General features: G+C 42.5%; 1 protein-coding gene across 3 annotated transcripts in view; it reads right to left on the bottom strand.

The window, feature by feature from the left end:
* The window catches only part of DENND2D (DENN domain containing 2D), a 57,167-nt gene extending 33,967 nt beyond the window's left edge, over positions 1–23,200 (bottom strand). The window contains exons 1-4 of one of the 3 annotated variants that reach the window (XM_075614103.1): positions 23,050–23,200; positions 13,983–14,149; positions 3,217–3,329; positions 91–160 (exon numbers count right to left, since the gene is read on the bottom strand). In XM_075614103.1, coding sequence (XP_075470218.1) covers positions 91–160; positions 3,217–3,329; positions 13,983–14,093 — 294 coding nt within the window. In that variant the 5' untranslated portion in view covers positions 14,094–14,149; positions 23,050–23,200. Of the gene's footprint in view, positions 1–90; positions 161–3,216; positions 3,330–13,982; positions 14,150–21,105; positions 21,213–22,692; positions 23,007–23,049 lie in introns of those variants that run through there. The other 2 variants (XM_075614102.1, XM_075614104.1) reach the window with 2 other exon arrangements.
* Positions 23,201–25,111: the final 1,911 nt, after the last annotated feature.

Below are 25,111 nucleotides of genomic sequence, written 5' to 3'. Positions count from 1 at the left end.
CGCATGCGACTCTCGTGTTTGGCAGGCCTGTATAAACACAATCTCACCGTTCATAAAATACGGGTTAACTTTCAGCAAAATAAAACTTACCAAAAGACGCCGGCAGTAACCAAATTTCCTACTGCTGTCAATATTTGTCAGGACAAAAGAAAAGGTTTCACTGTATAAAAAACAAAATATATATATATTCATTAGAAGTATTATTAATAAAAAGTAAAAACAGCATAATAGTTAACCTATTCTATGCACATCTGTGTAGAGATTAAAGGTGTTATCTCTGCCAGTTTGCTGAAAACCCAGCATTATTAAAAAAAAACAATAAGGAAAAAAATGATCTCCCGTAACCATACTTGAAGCAAAGATTGGGCTACTTCGGTTTCTTTGGAAATTAAGGAGAATTGTATTTTCATTTCAGCCTTTAAATAGGGTAAGGACTTGTCAATCCAATGTCTACTCAATCTCTAACCAACCCCGTTAGAGCTAAGTAGGAAGAAGGGGGAGGGGGGCAAGGGTGCTCCCCTTAAATAAAAGTTAAGCCCAGCCTTCTGCTCTGTTGGCCCGTCAGATACAAATTATTTTGGGAGATAACATTAGTTCAAAATGGGTTTAAAATATAGTGTGTACCTTTTCTGGTAGAATGTGCAGTACTGTATATAATGTGTTAAACAATATAGACTTCACACAGCACACATTTTGGCTGCGCTTATAGCGCCTGGTGACGGCGCTCCAAATCAAATACATTGACTCCGTCGCAAGCGCTTATAGTAAAGCGCGATGGCGACGGAGCGGCAAAATATTTTTTTGAAACCGGGTCTATTTGATTTTTCAGAGACAGTCGCCACATGTGACTGCCTCTAAACCAGAGACCGCTGCCCCGCCCCCTTTCGTGACATTTTTGGCGACAGTCGCGGAAAATCTAATTATAACTTTTGTAGGTGGCGACGTCGTCACCAGCACTATAAGCACAGCCTAAGGCATAGCTGCCTATCCCCTCCACATCCGCAGAGGTCCCTTGCAGTGCATCCTCTGTCCTGTGCCACGCAGACGTATCAAAACTTTCTCAAAAGGTGCTTTAAATCTCTACAGCTGCTCCTCTCCTAGCAGCCAGTCTGGTGTCTCTTCCTGCAGGGAGTGGTAAACCCTTCCTCTTCATAATACAACAGTTTCCCTGTTCTGGGTCCATAGCTTTTCTAATTGCCCAACAACACATTTGAATGTTTCCCTATGGAGGTGGGAGATTTAAAAAAGTGTCTGCACAGAGGAGAACACCTTCTCATTCAGTTGGGGAAACAATTTTCTTGTTGTGAGCCTCTCCATGGACCATCCAGGAATCCCCACCCCTCCCACAACTACATGTGGCCCAAGATCTCTTCTGATCCCCACGGACTATAACCTCTCTCTGAAAGTTATAGCATTTTTGTACACATTCTCTTTTATTTTGTGCGGCACCTCTATGTTATCCCTTTTGTGTACTGTATGTTTCGCTATTAAATCCTATTTGTTTAACATCTTTATTGTCGTGACCGAGTGGTAGCCCACATGGTTTCTGGTATTTTTGTTATTCTCTTGTCTACTGTATTTTTGGCTTGTAATTTGGGCAGTGTGCTTACTGGGAACTTTGTGACCCCTGTGGTCCTATTGTCCCCAGTAACCACTGATTAAGAGTATAGGCGGAGATGCTGTTTTTTGTGACACGGTATTCTGGTTCGGTTTTTGTGGTGTGTTCTGGAAGCTCTGTGACCCACTCGGTTAGCAGATGTCTCATCACACCCAGAAACCACCAGGACATAGTATTACATTTGTGGCTCCCACAGAGTGGGTGGGAGGTACTCCAGATATATGAGCGCATCCCTTGGGTGTTCCCACTACTGGTCACGGTTTGTGGAGCTACCCTCCTAGTAGGTGTTAGGCTAGGATTATTTTCTTGAGAGTTTGGGCACTTTATTGCAATATCCCAAGTGGGATTCCCTTATGGTCTGTAGGACCAAGGCGGTATCGCAGCAAGTGGAATCTGGATAGACTCAGTGGACTGGTGAACTATTGTTTTTGTGTACCAGCGGTCTGATATTACAACCCCCTGCCAATACTCAGCTTTCTGTGTTTACAAACTAACTTTAAATAATGATTGGAAAATACTTAGGTATCTGATTTTTATTAAAAAAAAAAAAGTAAGCCAGATTAAACGCCCTAATCATGTCACTGTATGTGTGACTGACCCTTTAACCTATTAAACATTCCACTGCCCTTGGTTAATTTTGGTCCCCTTATCATGTTTAATGGGTTAAAGGGTCAGTCCCACGTAGGACCAAAGTGACCAAATGACTGATATTTTTAATGAGTTATAGGGTCAGTCCTATGTTATGCCGGAGTGACCAAATAAAAAAGTGACAATGAAAAGGACATGTCTAATGGACGGAAAGGTGAGTCCCATGTGGGACCAAAGTGAGGTAGGGACAATGGGGTAAAGAGTCATTCCCACGTTGGACTACAAAGTGACCTAATATTTCATGGGTTCAATCTTTACTAAGAGTAACACACTGCAAGGGATTCTGGGAGCAACATACGAAAGGTTTCAGCCTGCCGCATGTTACAGCTTGTGCAGCTGATCCACAGAGTAGTTTGAGCTGTTCCTGGCTGTTTTGTGATTAAGTACATGACCCATTCAATAATATGGCAATATCCCAGGAAATCTGCCTTTAATTGATTAGCCCCCTCACACTGACCTCGGTAAACTCCCACTACTCACACAGCTGTCATCTTTAGCTGCTGCTACTAAAAAGAGGCAGTTCAACGATGCCGACATTAAACAAATAAAACCATTTCTCAGTGTAGCACCCATACATGCAAGAGCCCACACTGCTAATGTCAGTAGTATATAACAGTATATAGGCCATTGTATGCGCATATGCCAAGCAATGTATATCATTGTATATATCAAGTTATTGATGTTTAGATTGTGTACATCATTGGGGTGTGGCAGGGCATCAGTGTGGCGTTGTAGTGTGTCTGTACTATTGTGTTCGTGAATTGTTGCAGCCTAAAGAGCATCACATGCTGCATTAGGGCTCAGCAGCTCTAAATGGCAGTTATTATTATTATTATTAACCCCTTCACTGCCGGAGCTGCTAGCAGTGCATTGCTCTGCATGTTATTTCACCGCTCTGCAGGCTACTCCAGGGCTCTGACCCCCGAATAAAATTAAAGCTTTGAATTTACCTGGTATATTCATCGAGAGGCGCCCAACTGTTCCGGTCAGGAAAGCAGAACAATGGAATGGCATTTAAGAGCCTCTTCTCCTCTTCTTTTTGAAAACTCAAAAGGTGTTCACTCTGCTCACAAAAAAATATATATATATTTTTACATAAAAACATATGACATACAGTTGGACTGCAACACCCCAATAAGAGACCACCATAAAATAGAGGTCGACTTGAGTCTTGAAGTGGTCGCTGTACCCTTCAGAATGCAGACGTAATTTAATCAGGAAAGACCACCCTCCCTGGGGATGACGTAATCACTGCATCTTGGGGCCCCTGGAGTGCAAAACCGCATGACGTAGTGATTACCCTACCAAAGGGTTACTGCAGAATGGGGTTGTAACAAAGGTATAGGCAAACATACCTGCATGAAACTTGTGAAAACAGCACAAAGTTCATTGCTTAACTGATTACCCGACTAACCAAAAATCCGCTAACACAGAAACAGAAACCACCCAGCCCTTACATACTAAGCCACAGAAGGAAAAGAACTGAAAAAAGTGCTGACAGAAGATAGTCAGGGTGGGGATAGCATGTACAGAATGAGTTGTGAATGATGTAGGGTTAATGTTTTTTTTACAATTATATATACACTGGTACTTTGAGAGGGATTGTCTTGAACAGTGATTGGCAACATGGGCAGCACATAACCTATTGAGATATAACCTCTTCCTGTAACTGCTCTCTCTACCGGTTCTCGTCCACTGTTTTTGCTCCATCCTCACCCTTTTTACTCCCTCCCCATCTGTCCCCTCGTCACCCGTGGCCCCCCCTGTCCCCTTCTCCCTTATGCTCTCACTGTTCTCCCCACCCCCTCGCAATCTCACTATTCTCCCACCTCGGGCTCGCACTATTCTCCCCCCCCCCTCCCCATCTCCCCCACTTCTCTCACTGTAATGTTCCAGTTTACCTGTATCTCCACCCCATTTCTCCCCCACATCAGGATTAAATGAGGAAGGGCAGAAGGGACCAGTGAGAGAGGAGTTTGGGGGTGCAGGGTAAGGCCCTGCAGGCTACCAGAGGTCTTTGCCAAGGTGCTTGTCCTCATCACATAGATGTGTTTTATGCTGTACTTAAAAACTAAATTTATTTTGAGAAATATCTTCATATCAGTCTTGCCTTATTTCACATACAGTCAGAACATTTTAAACACCTTTCTGGCTATATTATCAATCTTTATTAGCGGTCTTGATTTTATTTATTTTTTAAATACACAGATTTGAGGATCATTTTCTTTCATAAGATTTTCTGCTGTAGCGAAGCTCCCAAAATGTATATATCAGATATGAGTGCTTGTAAGCATGCTAAACATTTTACTACACAGAAATATTTATACCACCCTTGCAAAAGAATACAAATTCCAAAAATACAAAATTCCAAAAAAGAGGGGGGGGGGGGGAAAGAGAAAAGGAGAAAGGAGGAGAAAGGAGAAGAGAGAGAGAGAGAGAGAGAGAAGGGGGGGGAAGAGAGAGAAATTATACACACCACACATTAAGCGGTTAATGAGAGTGAAGATTCAGGACATGACAGAACAGAGCAGGAAACAGATGAGTAAAATGAAAGAACATAATTGTAGACTGATAAAATAAGAAAGTGTGCAGAAGAGACTGAGTGATAGAGTGATTAAGCGAAAGGGAGTAAAACAGTATAAAAGTGTGAGAAGGACAGAATAATTTATAAACAAGAAAGGATTACATAAATCATGTAGAGTAAATCAATAGATAACTAGTCGGTTAATCTGTTAAATAGAAAAACATAAAGTTAGAATAAAGACATTAAAAAAAAATCTGAGGAGAGGATTAGTACAGAGATAGATAACATGTATACAGATAAATAGTAAAATATAAACTTGTTAGGCGCTAGACAGATTGATTTGTATAGAAAAAGCAGGAAACAGATAGAGATAGTAAAATAGAGGGAGAGCATGCAAAGGCAAGAAAATGAGAAACTACTTACAGACACGGCATCTGCACAAGAGTTATCCAGGTCACAAATGACAATAAACAGAGAGATGCATGAAAGAGTGCAGGTCACAGAATGGTACACAACCAGAACACTTAGAGGCTGAAGCTATAGTAACAGTGACTGTTCTAAGCTGATAGTGTCCCGATAGGATGATATATTCAAGGCGTAATCATTGCTTAGTCTGTTTCGTTAGTTGTTTTAGCTCCCTCTACTAGAGACTGCTAGTAGTTGTTAAGGGGTTACAGGGTTAACTGTGTGGGGTCACAGAGTTACTCCCCATCCCATCATGTGATATAGGATAACTTGCAGAAAGCATAACTCCGCAGTAGGTCTGGTGACCAGTTATTCTGCAGGGTTCTAGAATTAGGTAAACAAAAACAAATAGGGGAGCAAAGGGTGAACAATGAGATATACGATTCCTTCTCAGGAGATCTACATATGGTGTAGTGAATGACACAGTGATCAATGATATCAATTGCTTTATACCTAGCTCAGTGCTCAAGGGGTTAAATGCCCCAGTCAAAGCACTAATGCTGGTAGTGGAACACCGGACAAAGTATCTTTTCTTTATCCCTTCTGTATGGTACTGTTGGTATGGTCAGGATACCACCTCGGTATCCACGTCCCGATCTGTGGTCCTCCCCTCGGTATAGGCAGGTGCAGAGGCAGCCAGATTCAGTAAGATTGATACGATTTATTACATAAAAATATCTCTGCACTTAGATAAAAGAACGACCGTGTCGGCGCCAGAAGGATCCGTGTAGGCGTCTGAAACAGATTGGGTCCCCGCTTCCGCGTCCGGATACATGGCTGTGACGTCAGCTGGAAGGGTACCTACGGAGGCCGCTTGTGGTCAAAAGACGAGCAATGCGTTTCGCCTACTCCTAGGCTTCATCAGGCTTAATGATGTTTCTTAGTTTCTAGAATTAGGTTCCTGAAGAGTAGCAGTAGGGCCTCACTGTAAGTTACGTACAGTAACTATGTTTAAATGTATAGGGGTGTAGGGTGGAATGGGTGCTCCAAAGTCAGTGGAAATTCCAAAATGTCTATCTTTAGTAATAAACAGGACTGGTGGACGGACTCAAAAGCGGAGTGGGTTAACTAAGAGATGTGATATGTGAGTCACCTATGAGACACTAAGTCTCCTGAAGGGGACCAACTATTGTACCCTAAGGCACTCTAGTGACCCCTCATTGGAGACAAAACAGTGCTGGTACTCATCTATAACAATCACACATAATATATATTAAACTCTTACCCACTCCATCTGTTAGTAAGATTCCGACATAGTCCATCCAGGGGGCGTGCAAATCTGTAGATTGTAGTCCAGTAAGAAGAAGAAGAGCAAAACAGTGCACTGCCAGGGAGCCAGGTGGTGTAAATATAAAAAAATCTATTTATTCAGCAACACTTCACAAAGACATACCCCCCAGGGGGTGAGACAGTACCTCCTACGCGATTCGGACCATGGGGGTCCTTTATCAAGGAGTAAATGTGTAGTTATGTGTAGTAAGGATGTCCTGTCACCTTCATTGTGTTCAGTTAGGGACCAGAAGAGGAGCAGGCAACTGCTCAGCAGGGAGTTCTCAGAATAGAAACTCCGGAGCATCGTTGGATCAGGTAAATGGTGCACGGAGTGATGGGATACTCATCCCTGAAGATAAAGTGTACTCCCACCTATATGTCCTCAGTAAACTGCAGATCTGATAAAGTATATAGGAATAATGCCGTTCACAGTAAAGGGGTACTGATCCCAGAGAATAGGGTGTGTCACCAAACCAAGGTACCCCAGATATAGGGCATTGAGGAAGCTATACAATCTAACATTACTAAAGGACACAAGTAGAAGTACTTCCCATGCGTATCAGTGAGAGCTGCTAAGTGGATGAATCCTAATGAAGTTGAAGTATCTCCCTAGTGTAAGGGTGAGAGATAATAAGAGAAGAAGCATATTGTTTGACACCAATTAATGTCTATGAGAAGTATATCCTATGCGTGTGGAGCATTACCCACAGATGTGCCCTTCATTCCAACATCTGCATATATACACCCAGACTGCACGGATACAGCACCCTGCAAAGTTATGAGCCACTGAGCACAGCCATATAAATGGTCTATCTGCTGTAAACGTCTTAAGAGCCAGGCAGGGAGGGCATTGTGGAGAAGGAATAGCCGAGGACCAGAGAATACAGCCAAGTAGGGCCGCTTCATATATCCCCCTAAGCCCTGGCCAGGTGAAAATAACAAATTACAATGCCAATACACAGATGCTAAAGCTCTATTAGGACTACATTGGGACTGTGCTTGGACGGGATTTAAACTGAACTAAAATTCTGCATTTTTTGTTTCATTAACAGTCAAATTATTTTAAGGAGTTTTGGTGTGGTGGAATAAATGTTATATTTCTTTATCAAACAATTGGGGTGATTCTTGCTTCACTCATCATAGGAGTAAAGCACTATCTGGGCATCTCCCCTCAAGTATAAGCAATTGATTATATTGGATGTGTCCGTTTCCAGGTGGGTTAGTTGTGGGGACCACATAGTTCCTACACCCCACTACCCCAACCCACAGATACACACACACAAACACACACATATATGTAACAGAATTCCTTACCAGGCAGACCAGGAGATCCAGAACCAAACAGCAAGAAAAGAGACGGCACTCGTAGTAAAGTCCAAACGGTGTATTAAAACAGGCACAATCAACCGACGTTTCGGTCCTAACAACAGGACCTTTCTCAAGGGAGTAATATTGATATATAAATATATATATATTATATATATATATACATATATATATACACACATACACACACACACATTGTATACACACACACCTCTTACAATAAATCACGTGAAGGCGACGTGTATATTTCCAGGAATTAGATGTTGTGTAATAAATATAATTCCATGCGTTAGGTGTGGCAGAAAGAGTATTAAAGTTTGTTTGGGATAGGACTAAATATATATTATAAATCGGTTCAGGTAAGTAAAAAATTACAAGCAGCGTGAATTGCTCTTTTAAATGGTTAGTCCCCTGTAGGAGCAAAGTGACCCAGTGACATATTTAACCGGTGAAAGCAGCAATTTCCCCAGTAGCCTATGTAGCCGTGTCCCCTCTTACCTCCAGTGCCGGGTAAGGGGACGGCTGCAGTGTATGGGAGCAGCGGAGCTCTGCGGCATACCCGGTAAGCCGGGGCTGCCATCTTGTAGTTCGCGCATGCGCAGGGGAGTCTTTGCGCATGCGCAGTCCCCAGAGTTGCGCCGGCCATCTTAGGAGAGGCTCCGCAAGGGACTACATGTCCCAGGAGCCTGAGGGACATGCAGGTAAAATGTTGACAGAGCCAGATACAGGCAGTTACTACAGTGACTGTCAGTTACTGTCAGTTGGAAGAAGGGGAGAACCGTTGAAGTAGTGTCCGGGAAGCAGTGCTCCCCTGGACTAGGGCTAGGTTTCTCCCTGAGGTCCCAGCTAGGTCCTAAGTCCCCTTTTAGATTGTGGCTGCTATAGGGAAGACCCCAGACAGGGACGTTTCCCTTTAGCCTTATAGTGTCAGCTGTAGCAGCAGCTAAGAGACGCCACGCGGTGAGCTGCGGCCTGCGATCAGACCACAGGCAACTCTAGAAATTAAGGGACACCCTACAGCTGGAGCTCCCTCAAGAGGCGGGTGCCTATGCGGACCAGAGAGAGGATTCAGCATACGTTGCGGGATCAGACGGATCCTTTTTGCTCATTCAGCGGTACCTGGGTACAGGATTGCCCAGGGAGATAAAGTGCACCAACGGTCCACACGGGTAGCGCTACTCCCTACACTTGGGTGTGACTGACTCATTGGGGGAGGACACCAGGGGTATTGGTGCCAAGCACCCTATGTACTTTGGGGGACACCCACCCTGTGTAGTTATTATACTGTTAAATATATGTGTTAGTAAAGAGAAGTAGTCATACCAGTGGGTATGTATCTTTATTCATTGACACAGGGCACAATGGATTTCAGATAACTAAACTCATTTGAGCCAACACAACGTTTCGCCTTTAGTGGTCTTTATCAAGTGACAGTGGCTACATGCCACTAGGTCACTTGATAAAGACCACTAAGGTCGAAACGTTGTGTTGGCTCAATAAATGAGTTTAGTTATCTGAAATCCGTTGTGCCCTGTGTTCCTTCTACTACATACATTGGACTGACGACAGGCTTTCATTCAAGCACGGGAGCACCGGTAATTGTATCATTGTTATACTTTTCTAGGTGTGCAGCATTCACCACATATGTCTGGTCTTTATTCATTGACTACATTGTTTCCTGAGAGAGGTTGTCCTGCAGCGCTGGATCCCTCCCAGGTGGAGGCGCTGCAAACCGATATAACGCTATCACCCCAGGCTCCCAGTGGCGGAGGATTAGGCCTCCTGTACACTAAACAGGTATGCAGCATGTGCAGTTCCCCTAGTCACGGGCTACACCTATACGAGTTTAACTCACATGTTCGTATCTTAGCCCGTGAGCATTTTCTGATTTTTAAATTTTTTTTTTTTAACATTTTCTATAGTGTTAAAATAATTGTTTTCTTAATCTCTAGTGTCTGAAATTAGCCTTACACTTCACTAGGCTCTAGGGAGACATCCATTTTGATATCCCGGACACTTAATATTTCAACTGCTCATATATCCCGTAGAAAGAAATCAGATTGTAAAAATAAAAAAAAACATCCCCTGAAATGGCAATGGGATGTGTTTTATATATAAATAAAAAAGAAATATGCAAAAAATACCAAACTATGAGCTCAAACAACTGCTTTATAGGGTCAGTCCCACGTAGGATCAATGTGACCCATTTTAAAGCATTAATGGGAAAGATGGGTGAGATTGGCCAACTCCTGGCAACCTCAGAAGCCAGTTCTCACTCTATTCCCAGTCCAGAGGGAGTGGATTATAGCTTCTTCCCACTGCCACTGCTGATTATGGACTGTGCTAATCACTAGTTCTATATCTGTACAGGCATACCCCGCTTTAAGTACACTCAATTTAAGTACACTCGCGAGTAAGTACATATCACCCAATAGGCAAACGGCAGCTCACGCATGCGCCTGTCATCACATCCTGAACAGCAATACCGGCTCCCTACTTGTACCGAAGCTGTGCCCAAGCAGGGAGACTATAGAGCCTGTTACAAATGTGTTATTTACATCAGTTATGCACGTATATAACGATTGCAGTACAGTACATGCATCAATAAGTGGGAAAAGGTAGTGCTTCACTTTAAGTACATTTTCGCTTTACATGCATGCTCCGGTCCCATTGCGTACGTTAATGCGGGGTATGCCTGTACTGTGTTAGCCGAGTTTAATAAATAAAAAACGAATAGACAATACCGTTCTGTGGCTAACAAAATGCTTTTATTTGTGCGAGCTTTCGAGATACACTGATCTCTTCTTCCGGTGGTGTTACCTACCCAAAGAACTGGTAACACCGCCAGAAGAATAGATCAGTGTATCTCGAAAGCTCGCACAAACAAAAGCATTTTGTTAGCCACAGAATTGTATCGTCTATTTGTTGCTGAATATATTATACACACACACACACACACACACAAAATGGGCTCTCAAGTCAATAGGTGTTGTAATAGTGGGGTGCACTGTAATCCAGTATACAAAAAGGTAAGATACAATACTGTATCATACAAAAGCATCTAGAGAAACAGACACTCACCAATGCTTAAAAAATGTTATTGCAGTAGGGTCGAAACTTTGATCAGGACGCAATAAATCTTTAAGCATAGGTGAGTGCCCGTCTCTTTGTCTGTGATATACAGTTGTGTGAAAAAGAAAGTACACCCTCTATGAATTCCATGGTTTTACATATCAGGACATAATAACAATCATCTGTTCCTTAGCAGGTCTTAAAATTAGGTAAATACAACCTCAGAAGAACAACAACACATGACAATATTATAACGTGTCATGGATTAACAAAAATAAAGCCAAAATGGAGAAGCTGTGTGTCAAAAACTAAGTACACCCTTAGTGCTTCCATAGGAATTAAGATGCTAAGTAGCAGACATGTGCTGCTAATCAAATGCCCTTGATTAATTGATCATCAGCAAGTGTGACCACCTCTATAAAAGCTGAAGTTTTAGCAGTTTGCTGGTCTGAAGCATTCAGGTGTGTGTTAACACAATGCCAAGGAGGAAAGACATCAGCAATGATCTTAGAGAAGCAATTGTTGCTGCCCATCAATCTGGGAAGGGTTATAATGCCATTTCCAAACAATTTAAATTCCATCATTCTACAGTGAGAAAGATTATTCAAAAGTGGAAAAAACATTCAAGACAGTTGCCAATCTTCCCAGGAGTGAACGTCCCAGCAAATTCACCCCAAGGTCAGACCGTGCAATGCTCAAAGAAATTGCAAAATACCCACGAGTTACATCTCAGGCTTTACAGGCCTCAGTTAGCATGTTCAATGTTAAAGTTCATGACAGTACAATTAGAAAAAGATTGAACAAGTATGGTTTGTTTGGAAGGGTTGCCAGGAGAATCCTCTTCTCTCTAAAAAGAACATGGCAGCCCGGCTTAGGTTTGCAAAGTTGCACCTGAACAAACCACAAGACTTCTGGAACAATGTCTTTTTGGCAGACGAGACCAAAGTGGAGATGTTTGGCCATAATGCACAGCGCCACGTTTGGCGAAAACCAAACACAGCATATCAGCACAAACACCTCATACCAACTGTCAAGCACGGTGGTGGAGGGGTGATTTGGGCTTGTTTTGCAGCCACAGGACCTGGGAACCTTGCAGTCATTGAGTCGACCATGAACTCCTCTGTATACCAAAGTATTCTAGAGTCAAATGTGAGGCCATCTGTTCGACAGCTAAAGCTTGGCCGAAATTGGGTCATGCAACAGGACAATGATCCCAAGCACACCAGCAAATCTACAACAGAATGGTTGAAAAAGAATCAAGGTGTTGCAATGGCCCAGTCAAAGTCCAGACCTCAACCCGATTGAAATGCTGTGGCAGGACTTTAAGAGAGCTGTGCATAAACAAATGCCCACAAACCTCAATGAACGTTGTAAAGAAGAGTGGGACAAAATTCCTCCACAACAATGTGAGAGACTGATAAAGTCATACAGAAAACGATTACTTCAAGTTATTGCTGCTAAAGGTGGTTCTACAAGCTATTGAATCCTAAGGTATCGTTTTTCACACATGGCTTCTCCACTTTGGCTTTATTTTTGTTAAATAAATCATGACATGGTGTAATATGTCATGTGTTGTTCTTCTGAGGTTGTATTTACCTAATTTTAAAGACCTGCTAAGGAACAGATGATTGTTATGTCCTGATATGTAAAACCATAGAATTCAAAGAGGGTGTACTTTCTTTTTCACACCACTGTATATACACACACGCACAAACAATGTGTAGCCCTATTGAGGGTTTAAGGGCTGCACATGCAGCCCTTGAGGTATATCAGGTTGCCTATTACTGGGTTAAGGGGTCAGTCACTCAGTTTCTGTCTTTGCTAACCTGTGCCTTCTGTTGATCTATCTGTTGGTGTACCGGAGGGCTCTGTATTGGGACCTCTCCTCATCTCTCTCTACACAAGATTACTTTGTGACCTCATCATCAACTCCTTTGGCTTTAGATATATCTTCGTATCCTCTGTGTAGATATATCTATCCACTCCCAACATCGCACCTGCAATCAAGTCCCAAGTCTCTAATTGACTCCTGGCTATATACTCATTGTTGGTGCTCTGCCACCCCAAACTTAATAGAAAAATAGAGCTCCTCATATTTTCTCCTAAACATGGCCCAATAACCCGTTTTTCTATCACAATACTACAATCTATCCTGTTGCCAAAACACGTTGCCTAGGTGTAACATTTTACTCCTTCTCAATTCAGATTAATGCCATGGCAAAAATTTGAAGCTTCTTCCCCTGTAACATTGCCACGATCCACCCTTTCCCCTGTCAATAACTACTAAAACTATAATGCATGCCCTTATACATTCCCGTGTGGATTTTTGCAATATACAGTACTGTTAAAAGGCTTGGCTGCCTCGCAACTTTCTCCTTAGCAACCCATCTAAAATTCTGCTGCTAGAATCATTTCACAGTCTCTGATCATCTTCTTAAATCCCTCTGCAGGCTTCACATCAAGTTTTGGATAACATATAGAGTTCTGCTCAGTGGTAAATTTCCCATTAGGTGCAGGCCGGCAAAAATTTGGGGAGGCAATTTTTTATTACCACCCCTCCTCCCCCCCTCTACCCCACACTGATTGCCGGGGGAGAGATCAGGGCCTCTGTAAAGTTCTTACCTTCTCTGTTGTGCCGCGTGCCTCCATAAGCGTCAAATGACACTGAGACGGCACATGGCGTTGCGTTGCATTGCACCATCGTGTTAAACACCACAATGTTGCGTTACCATGGCAACCGCCGTCACTTCTTCGTGAGAGCAGTAGGCATCAACCATGTGAGAATTGTGGATGGAGCAAGTTGAAGCGGAGACAAGAGATGTGTGTGTGTGTGAGTGTGCCTGGGTCAGTGTGTGTGTCAGTGAGGAGAGTAGGAAACAGAGGGGTGAGGATAGTCAGAGCAGATCGCGGAGATGTGAGAGAGAGTGCGTGTCTGTGAGAGTGTGTCAGTTTGTCACAGATGACTACGAGTCGCACCCATCTAGCAAAACGCTGGCTCCTAAGTATTTTATATTTTTGGATAGATAGATAGGAGACAGAGAGAGACACACACATCACCTTTGGAAACTGGTAGGTTATTTGCGGTGCATAATCCCCCGCTGGGTTTTTCTTGAGCGAAACCACCACCAAATACTCAAAGAAGCACTGCCCCCCACTCAGCACAGACATCCTGCGATCTTCAGGTGCACCAACATCTTTAGGGGGCACGCCTTCCTTGAGGTTTTCTGGAAATGAGACCAGCATAAAGATAAATAATATTAATTATACACAATGTTTATCTGCTACAGTGATAGCTATACAGTTGTTCAAGGTGTTTTCCCAACTTTGCAGATCTCTTCTTCCCATGTACAGAGCTTTCCAAAAGTCACAGGTCCCTTCTTCCCGTTGTAAGGACCTGCATGCAGGGGCTGCGTCATTCTATACAGGCCCTCAGTAGACAACAAGAATGACTACACAACCTGACTTCCCATGGCCTAAAAAAAGGTACTTGTCCTGCACTCCAGTGCTTCACAACAAGCCTGCTACCCTGGAGGTAGGTTCTCTGTGTCTCTGCTGTTTGGGAGCTCCCAGACTTGCTGTTGGCTCTAGTGAAAACCTGGTATCGATTCTGGCTTGTCCTATTACTCTGCTGCTTCCTCGTTGCTCTGACCCTGATTGACGAGTCTTCCGTTCACTGCCTGGCCTGACCTTGGATCATTGTACTAGTCTACCCCATCTGCCTGCTCCTTCGTGAAATCTCTGCTTACATCGCACTGCAGATCTGGACTCCTGGTTGCAGCTACCAACAAGCATCCCTATTGATCCGGTATTAGAGTCTCCCTGTGAATTCTCATTTGAACCCTAGTACCCGTGTACAGAGCTTTCCAAACCTCACAGGTCTCTCCTTGCCATTTACAGAGCTTCCAAACCTTGGTCTCCTGTTCACGTGTCTTGATATCATGGAATGTTAAGTATTTTAATCAATCTGATGCTACAGGGGTTAATGTGGTTACCCATTGTCTTAAAAATACAAGATATTGTGTTTATGACAGGTCAACCCACTTTATGTATCTGTGCTGATCTACAAAGAGGGCTTAATTGGTGGGGTATCACTGACAGCTGACTAAAAGTGAAATATATATATATATAGATTAGAAGGCTGTGGACATTCACCAGACCCAAGGCTGTCAGCCTCAAATGAAACTAATATTCCTGAGATACCTCCTGTGCATCCCAGAGAGAGGTGACAAACAGGTCACCACTTCGTTGCAGGACTTTATTACAGTAAATATAAGAAATCATGGGCCTGGACATCAATTTATAAGAGTAACATGTATATCTGTCACCGTTGTGATTAGACAAATCAAATCATACCACCCACTGCCTGTGTAAGAGGTGCAAAAGACAGATAACTGTTTCTCATTGTAAAATAGACGTTAGGCTGTCACATTTCATACATAGGCGTGTATGTGACACACAGACGCACCCGTGAAGAAGGCGCCAAGTATTAGAGAAATGAAGTTATGAGGTATTTTATATATTGAGTCAAGACTTTTTGAAGGTCAAAAGGGGAGTTTTTTTCTAAGCCATAAAAATGTCAGGCGAGCCAAATTTACAACTTACAGGCATTCCCCAGTTTAAGTCCACTCGCGAGTAAGGACATATCACCCAATAGGCAAACAGCAACTCACGCATGCGCCTGTCGGCACGTCCTGAACACCAATACCGGCTCCCTACCTGCACCGAAGCTGTGCGCAAGTGGGGAGACTATAGAGCCTGTTACAAATGCGTTATTTACATCAGTTATGCACGTATATAACGATTGCAGTACGGTACATGCATCGATAAGTGGAAAAAGGTATTACTTCCCTTTAAGCACATTTTCGCATTACATACATGCTCCGGTCCCATTGCGTACGTAATGCGGGGTATGCCTGTATGTTGTTTCAATGGGGGAAGAGATGCTACAAAAGTCTCACCCAGGTAAAATGAAAATCAGAATTCAGCAACACACACACACACACACACACACACACACACACACAGACACACACAAACAGAGACTGTTCCGATCCAGCCAATGATACGCCCCCTTCCCGTAATAGCTGCGCCCCCTCCCCCCCCCCGCTCTAAAAATGCTGCAGGTCAGCCGATCATGCTTGGCGAGCTGGTGATGTCACCGCTCTCAAGCACAAGCGAGCTCAGCGGAAGCGTGGCCGCAGCCTAAAGTGCATAGTTTTTTTCTATAATAAACAGGGACCTAAGACCCTGGCAGATATCTATATTAGTTATACCTTTTGCATATTTATTGGGTGGTGGAAGCATATAGCTATGATTGCAATTGAGTAAGGGGTTAATTGAAAGTACCTTGCGCAGGAGAAAGGCGAGTTGGCTAAAGTAGCTGTGTGTATTAACCCTGGTTGCATATCTACGTTACATGCTCACTAGTGTGCGGTTTGGACAGATGGTATATAGGGACGGATTGAGAGGAGATATTAATTTGAGGGACCTTTGCGAAGGTGAAAAGTGAACCAGCTAGAGAGCTGTGTATTAACCCTTGTCCCGTATGCAGGTCACGTGCTCACAGGTGCGCCATACGTGACACCGGGTACAGAGCTTTCCAAGCATTGCAGATCTCTTCTTTCGTGTATTAGGCTTTTCCAACTCGCACTAGTCTCTTTTTTATATGTAAGTATTTAAAATCGATTACCAACTAGATAAGAAATACAATAAAAAAACTATTTAAAACAGAAACATAAATGATTACTACTATTGCCCAATGAAGAACCCGGTGAGGTTCAAAAGCCAATGAAAAGGTCTCATACTACCTACTCATTCTCCTCCATTACTTGACTAACCGTTTAATAAAAAAAATTAGGCAAGATGGCCATATTACGATAAATAGAAAGTAACATTATAAAATTGGTCAAACCTAAACACTGGTCCCAGCACTCAAATGAAGAATTGGCGAAAAAAAGGCAAAAAGTTACATGAAACAGTAATAGCAAAAATAGAAATGTTACTTGTGCAAGTAAATATTGCTACCAATTGCACAAATAACATACCATGTAGAATGCTAAAATACATATCTACACTATCATGAAAGAGGTGACATTTTTTTTACATATGAATTCTACACCAAGCATATGTACAAATATACAGATATAAGCTCCGATACTTATATACCACATGGGATCACAGAAATTGACAGTTTCGAAAAAAGAAACATCTGCATTAGTGGATACAGATACAAATATATATATATATATTTATTAAATCCCAAATAGGGACACATATAGGGGTAAAAATAAAGGCAAAATGGAGGCGCTAGTAGGAGAAAATGTTGAGCAGCTGAGGCAACGTTTTGGAGGAAGAACCCCCATTCTTCAAGTCCGTTCCCACGTGCATAGTACAAGTGGTACCGAATTTCTTTCACAAAGGCTCCCAATGATGTGTACTGAGTAACAAGCAAATATTTCTAAATCCTCCAGGATCCTCTGTGGATTGAAAAAATACCCGGTATTTTGCTCCTATATGTCTTCCTACTTGGGATTGATTTATTTATTGTTTTTTTCTGCATATCTTTTCCCACTAGTGCAGAGATTTATTTTTTCTCTAAACTGTCCTCATTTCTGTGTTTCCACCTGGCAGATAAGTAGCAGGGCTTGTGTCTATATATTTGTACATATGTACAGTATATATCCTTGGTGTAGAATTGATATGTTTGCATTTTTTGCAGGTGATTTGGGCATTTGGTTACAATATTTACTTGAGCTAGTAAAATTTTTATTTTTGCTATTACGGTCTCATGTAGTTTTAATATTTTCCCCAATTCTTAATTTGAGAGCTGGGAACCCAGTTTAGTTTTGACCTAGATTTAAGAGGGAATGAGGGTTCCTCTTTGTTCCCTTTGCACCACTGTCAGATCAGGGTTTGTTCTTTTGATAGAATTGTGCTATCCGATCACTCATGTTTTAATGTAAAATTGGTCATTTATAGCAATTAAGTCAAACATTTAAACTATTAATGATTCTGTTTACGGAAAATATTAGTTAAAATGACCATAAGTAAATAGAGCAATATTGTGAAATAGAAATGATTTAAAATAATAAACCTTTCAAATATTAATTATTCTGTTTATGGAAAATATTTAACCCATTATAAAAATTTAAAAAAACTACTCCTTTAAGGCACTTCCTACTGTATGTTGGGATTTAAAAATACACTTTACTGTACAAACAGGGAGTGTAAGATAAGGTCATGACACAGCCGAGTTTACTTCCTATATAAAAGTATCCTCTGTAATGTGTTCTTGTGTAATACCAGCCACAGATTAACCCCCTACACTGCAAGAGGTGCCAGCGAGACAATGCAGAGTAATGTAATACCAGACATAGCCATGAATTACTGGCTTCTCTAGCAATGAAGCAGTTAATGGTGCCCTCTGCTATTTATTGCTGATGAGCCCTTGATCTGTGGTCCCTCTACGCTTCCCTCCCCCCCCCCCCTTTTTGCTCGCCAACAAACCTGAACAAAAAAATTTGGGTTCAAAGAGTGACAGCTTTTATTAACCAAACATTTCAACAACTACAAACAACCCATGGATGTAGTCAGATCAAAACCTTTTCGATTTTCTTATTCATTACCAAGACAATTTTTTTTTACTCGCCACCACCAATGGCCCGGCAAGCCCAAATTAAGTTCCCCACATTGTAGGACCCACCCAGGCCCACACCCGAGACCCCCTTTTCTTAACCTTTTGGGTGCCCCAAGACATAACCAATGCACCATCGGGTCCGGCACTCCTGGGGCCCCATGACGTAGTGGCTACATCATACCCACAAAGTGCTCATTTTCTAGGGGAGATTGCCTCCTGCGCTCCCATGAAGCTATCTGAAACGTAACTAAATGGAAGTCTCCTCTCCCGTTTCCAGGTTAAAGGGCACCACTCATGATCTCAGTTTGCCAAAGGACTTGCGGCACTATGGTAACACAGGCTGTCACCCAAAAGGCATATCTGTAAACTGCCGTGGGCCTCTCGGATCAGTCTGCTCCTTCAACAGTTGAAGTCATCTGACCCATTCAAATTTGCCTCTTAAATCCCCAACTACACCTTGCAGCATTTTCCAAATGGTCTGGCAAAAATATTGAAATCTCAGAAATATGAACCGTATCTTCCTAGTAAAAGCTTTTGCAGTCCTTCTCAAGCTATTTATGGCACAAGGTTACTCATTCAAGCCCTTCACCAAATCAGCCCCCCAACAATTCAATTTACTCTGGCATCTATCCACTGCTTTGTAGTCCTTAATTCCTCCCCTCAAACCATACCAAAATCACTGATAGAAAGCAAACTACATCTGCACCAGATCTATTTTAATGCAGTTGATCAAGTCAACCAACCTTATGTGCCCTAGATCATTGCCACCAAACCAACATGCAGTACCAGACTATCCAGTGCTGCTCTAATAATTTTCTCCTGTAACAAATTCGACAAGGATGAATCAATCGGATACTCACATGACACACCCAAAGGACCTGCCTTCTATCACCTTGTAACCCTAGAAGTTTTTTTTTATAAAGGTCGCTTCTCCGCTCTTCTCTCAGCCCAATGTACATAAGAGTGGCTACACATTCCATCTACAATGGTCCTGAAACCTGACAACATAAACATCAATAACAGGTACACCCAACTCAAATTCCATTAACATTCACCAACAACCAAAACCTTTTAAGCAATGTGAAGCTCCAGAACTGATCCGACTCCCACCTCTCCATCCTCTAAAATCAGGCATGGCCAACCTTTTTTCTAGGTGTGCCAATAAATGGACACACTGTTTTTGGTGGACCACTATCCTACTGTACCCCCTTCATCTTCTCTCTCAATCCCCCAGTTTCTCCCAAATATCACGCTGGCCATTCCAGATGCCGTTGCGGGCCATGGGTTGGTCAGTTCAAAACAAACGAGACCTGTATAAAGAAAGGCACTACTTTTAGAGTTTATTTAAACGGATATTTGGTCAAAAGGATAGCCATGTACCAACAACGGGACCAGGCTAGACTTGGCATCACCCAACAGTTTGCCAACTTCCAGCGTGCCCCAAAAAATATCTGTCCCCAAAAAAACACCAACATTTGTGACAAGGCTGGAGTACCTGGATTCTAATCGTCCTCAGAAAACATGCACCACAACCAACACTTCCACAGCTTTTCAACCAAATATTGCTTAGTAAAATCCCTACAACCTGAAATCCCCAGGGGAAAAAAAAAAGTTATATCTTGGCCAGCCAGGGCGCTACCGTATTTACTGAAGCATTTTCACCAAACTTTGTCAGGATATAACCCACCACAGCTCTTCCTGTTCTACTTCACACCTCCCCACTGCTTGACAAAATCCATCCATTTCGACTCGGTTTTAATATAAATTAAATGTTTAATGTACGCAAAAAAATCTGGTTACTTACAACGAGGCAAGTAGTAATATTTACACAGCCAAGATTGGTAGAGTATTTCAGGATCCAACAATAGAACGGTGGCATCCCTCATACCGATGACAATAGACTCCAGAACCCAATAGCATCATCTCCACGCAACAGCTTGATAATGTAGTAATTTTTACATGATCACATGCTTCTTTAGGGGTTTTCACTGAATGTCCTTATCACCCTTTAATACCCATTATTATTCATTTACAATTCCAAATGTAAATACATAGTTTTTATAAGGGTCAGCAAAAGAGAACTGATCAATATCGTAAAGTGGATGCATACTGTAAGTATATAAAACTATGATAAAGATGGAAATCCTGGAAGGGAACTCCCGCCAACGCTCCTGACTGAACCGATGCAGACAACCCCCAAACAAGTCTGCACAACCCTTGACTGTAAGCTAACGTTCCCAACACCAAGGGGCCACCTACAACCTCACAAACGTTACTAACATTTGGTCTGCCTCCTTGACACCCCAACCACTGAGCTGTTCCTAACCTTTCAAGACGCAACCTTTCGGATGCAGAGGACATCAATAAGTCCATCAATCACACCACGTTGAGTGAAACCCTTTAGCCCTCACACTCCATAGATCCCTGACACCCCTCTCTAGAGAACCTGCCCCACCCCTTCCCACAATTTAAAAAAGAAGGTCTACTCCACAAGTCTTGCATCTTCCTTTTGCATGCCACCACAACCCCTTTCTGCCCACTTACCAAACTACAACCAACAGGGAGTAGAGGAGGTGCCTTTGGGACACGTCATATTGCCTTTCCACCTACAGTTCAATACTAATGTAGCACCTAACGTTCGTTCACCACTGCTCAAATTCACTAACACACTGACAAACACTTAATCCACACTGATATACATAGCTTTGCGCACACACCCACTTATATATGGTTACATACTGCTGACATAAGAAGCCATCTTATATATGGTTCAGCCCCTTGCAGGATTACAGTGGCACAGTGATGGAAGCAAAGTGATTTAATGACAGTGACGTTTAAAAGGTCAGTCCTACGTAGGAGCACAGTGACAATTGTTAAAACATTTTATTTCCATGCCCTAAATTAGAGAACCCCACAAATAATTAGAAGAGTTAGATTTGTTTTTATCTGCTAGGAAAGTATTGTATGCGTTTTAAATCACAAACCAGAATTTTCTATAAGCTTTCCGAGAGCCCACACATATTGTACGTGCATGAACATGGGTGCGCAAATTAACACAGAGAACATCAAAGAGATACAAAAAACTAAAGTCACCTTTCAAAAAAAAAAAAAAAAAAACCACACACACACACACACACACACACACACACACACACACACACACACACACACACACACACACACACACACACACACACACACACACACACACACACACTAGGGGGTAAATTCTATACACTTCAAAGTGAACATTCAGGCCATTTTGTGCAAAACAACCCTATCGACTTCAATGGAAGTTTTGAGCAAATAATGGCCCAAACAGCCGCTTCAAAGTATATTGCAATACCATGAATGTATTGTATGTATAATTATATATATAAACACACACAGTATATCACTCTCTTTATTTTAATAATGGACGAAATTTCACATAGCTCACAAATATATTGTGTATTATATATAAAAGATTGCTGCCTGTAATTATGCAGTGCATTAATAACATATACATGGGGGATTCTTGCTGTGCATTAATAAAGTATATGGTTGAGTCCTGCTGTGTATTTATAATGCATGTAGAGGAATCTTCCTATGTACAGTATTAATAAGGTATATAGGGTAAATTTGCTGTGTATTAAGAGGGTATCAAAGGAAATCCTACTATTTATTAATAATGTGTATATGGGAATCTTGCTGTGTATTAATAAAGGTATATAGGGAAGTAATGTTGTGCATTATTTATTTAATAAAAATGTTTTACCAGGAAGTAATACATTGAGAGTTACCTCTCGTTTTCAAGTATGTCCTGGGCATAGAGTTATAAAAATACATGGTTACATTAATAAGATACATACAGAAATCGTGCTGTTTATTAAAAGGTGTGTATGTGAATGCTGCTGTGTATTTAGAAGGATATAAGGGAATTTAACTTTAACTTTTTTGTATTATGGTATTTTGAGGAATCCAGCTGTGTATTATTAGGGTAAATTGGGAAATCCTGTTTAATAAAAGGTGTATAGGGGAATTCTGTTGTGTATGAATAGTGTATACAGAGCACTGCTTTGCAGGTTGTATAAATGGGGGTTCCCTTACAGCGTGTCCTTAAAATGAGACTTCACGTCAGGATATTTTTACCTGTAGTGGATAATTTCCGACGAAAACTCCTGCGGATGATCCCTACTAGCTGAGCCATGCCAAATCCAGCAATTCACTGCAGGGTCAGTGTCCTTGATAACCAGGGCTACTTTCCACGCACCATCTCCCTGCCTCTTGAACTGCGGGCACTTGGGCACTTGTGCACTTATGCACTTGTACACTCTCCCCACTTCCTACCCGCAGTGCTCAGTGGCCTGGGTTCAGCTCAGGTTTATTTTTCTATATCCGTCTTAGTATCAGAGCACACATTGCACCCTGTGCTCTCCCCGCACCTTCCCTCCTCCCACTTTACATTCTTCACTCTCACCTCTCTCTCCCTCCTCCCACTTCACTCACCTTGTCTCCCTCCGTCCACGTGTCATTCATTCGCCTTCTCCCCTCTCTCTTGCACAATGTGTTCCTCTCTGTCTCGGTGTTATTCTCACACTTCCGCACTCCTGTTCTCCCAGACCACTCTTGTCTCTTCTGTCTCCCTGTGCTGAGTACCCCGAGTTTATTATTTACACACTCAGACTCTGTCTCTCACACTCAGTCTTGCTGTTTCTTGTACTTATTCTCAGTCTTACTCTCTCGGCTCTATAATTTACTTTCATTTTCAGCTCCTCTCACTATCAATCTTCACCCATTTTATTTATAATAAATATATATTTTATTTTATTTATAATATATACATACACACACACACACACACACACACACACACACACACACACACAATTTTCTATTGCGCCCCAACACATTCAGATGCTGGCAATTAAATTGGAATAAAATATTATCGTGTACAGATTTACAAATAACCTGGTCCCTTTTAAAAACACTTAACACAAGTCTAATTTTACCAGCAAAAATATGGATTTTTATCAATGGGAAAGACAATTATTTCATCTTGCTCACTGGTTAGTAGAAGGTAGTGCTTGCAGTACACAGTTATGAAAGATTAGCAGCAATTTATTTACTTACATTAACTATATTTTAATAAATTTGGCCCGTTATTATATAGGGTTGCCAGGTGTCCAGTATTTAACCGGACTGTCCTGTATTTGGACTCTGTCCAGTAAAAAATTAGAGGTAATACTGGACATTTATGTGTCCGGTATTACCTCTCTGGACATATTGACCTACAGTCTTGGGGGACCATGGGATTTCCCTGAGCAGGGCTGTTGCTAAGGGGCTGGGAATCTTCCTCCATCCTGATTGGCGGCTGCTGGGTAAATGCAGGAGCCTGGGGGTTGGGCCAAGGAGAGGAAGAAACAGCATTGAGGTGTGTTTGTCCGTCCACCTGGCAACCCTAATTGGGAATGATTTAAGAAACGACTTTCTCGTGTAAATCTACTCTGGTTCTATTATTTACATCTTTTTTTTTTAATTGCAGCTTCCCTCCTTCCCAATTTTTATTTTCTTTCTCCTGTCTTTGACATTTGTTGTGGTAGTTGTGTAGCACTGTTTTCCCCCCACCCCCCACTGGGAGATGCACTCTATTGCCACCGTGTGGTGCTGAGGCATACCTGTTGGTTCCAGGAGAGCTGAGTGGATCTGCGATGTAGTGGAGATCAGGACAGGCTTTTGATATCATCTGTAGTTCTTTCCTTTGGTGTTCAGCGCCTCCAGCTTCAGGGGGCTCTGGTAGTACCAGAGACAGTCCTCTCTGAAGCACATTTTCCATACACCACATGCACTGACTCAATCCAGGCTGGTGTACGATTAACAAAAGAGCTTTATTCTTAGCAGTCACTGCATGATGGTATTACAGTGATGCAAGGGTTCAGAGTGTTTCATTCCTCTGGATAGTGCTTTGCCCCCGGTAGTATAGGGCATCTGTGGCTGAATCAGATGTTCCCCCAACCCAAAGGCTGGGGGTGAGCACACTCATCCCGCCATGGTATAGTCTCATAAATCTACTGCTTCCTCTCTCCTCCAGAGCAGAAACAGGACTGATTCTAAATTTGGCATTCCCCTAATTGGGAACAGAAGGGGCGGGCTCATGGTCTATACCTAGCCCTGATAGACTTACACAGGCCATGAGGCACCACCTTACTCTTGTCCATCATAGAAGAGTGTGGGTGGGGTCACAAACTCCGAAGATTAACCCATTACAGCCTGCAGCTAGCAGGACTTACATAACAGGGCGGGGAAAGATAGGCAGAATGATATACCCTGTGTAAGGATCCGTGGGGCACCGCGTGGTCGGCGCAAGCAAAACTTACCCTCAATACGTCCAGCTACCAGCACCGCTCCCAAACCTTACCCTGAGGCTTGTCGTCATCTTAGGAGCGCTTGCGCAGCCTGCGCGGTCCTAAATTCCAACTCCGCTGGCTCCACCTCCCGGTTACTTCCCCGTGGTGACGTCATCAGCACGCAACACGCGTGCAGCACGCACCTGTATCCTCTTAGTAATTCA

This window comes from Ascaphus truei, chromosome 9 (assembly GCF_040206685.1).
Source record: "Ascaphus truei isolate aAscTru1 chromosome 9, aAscTru1.hap1, whole genome shotgun sequence".
Lineage (NCBI taxonomy): Eukaryota > Metazoa > Chordata > Amphibia > Anura > Ascaphidae > Ascaphus > Ascaphus truei.
The sequence above is the reverse complement of the archived record's forward strand: the minus strand, read 5'-3'. Positions and strand labels throughout refer to the sequence as shown.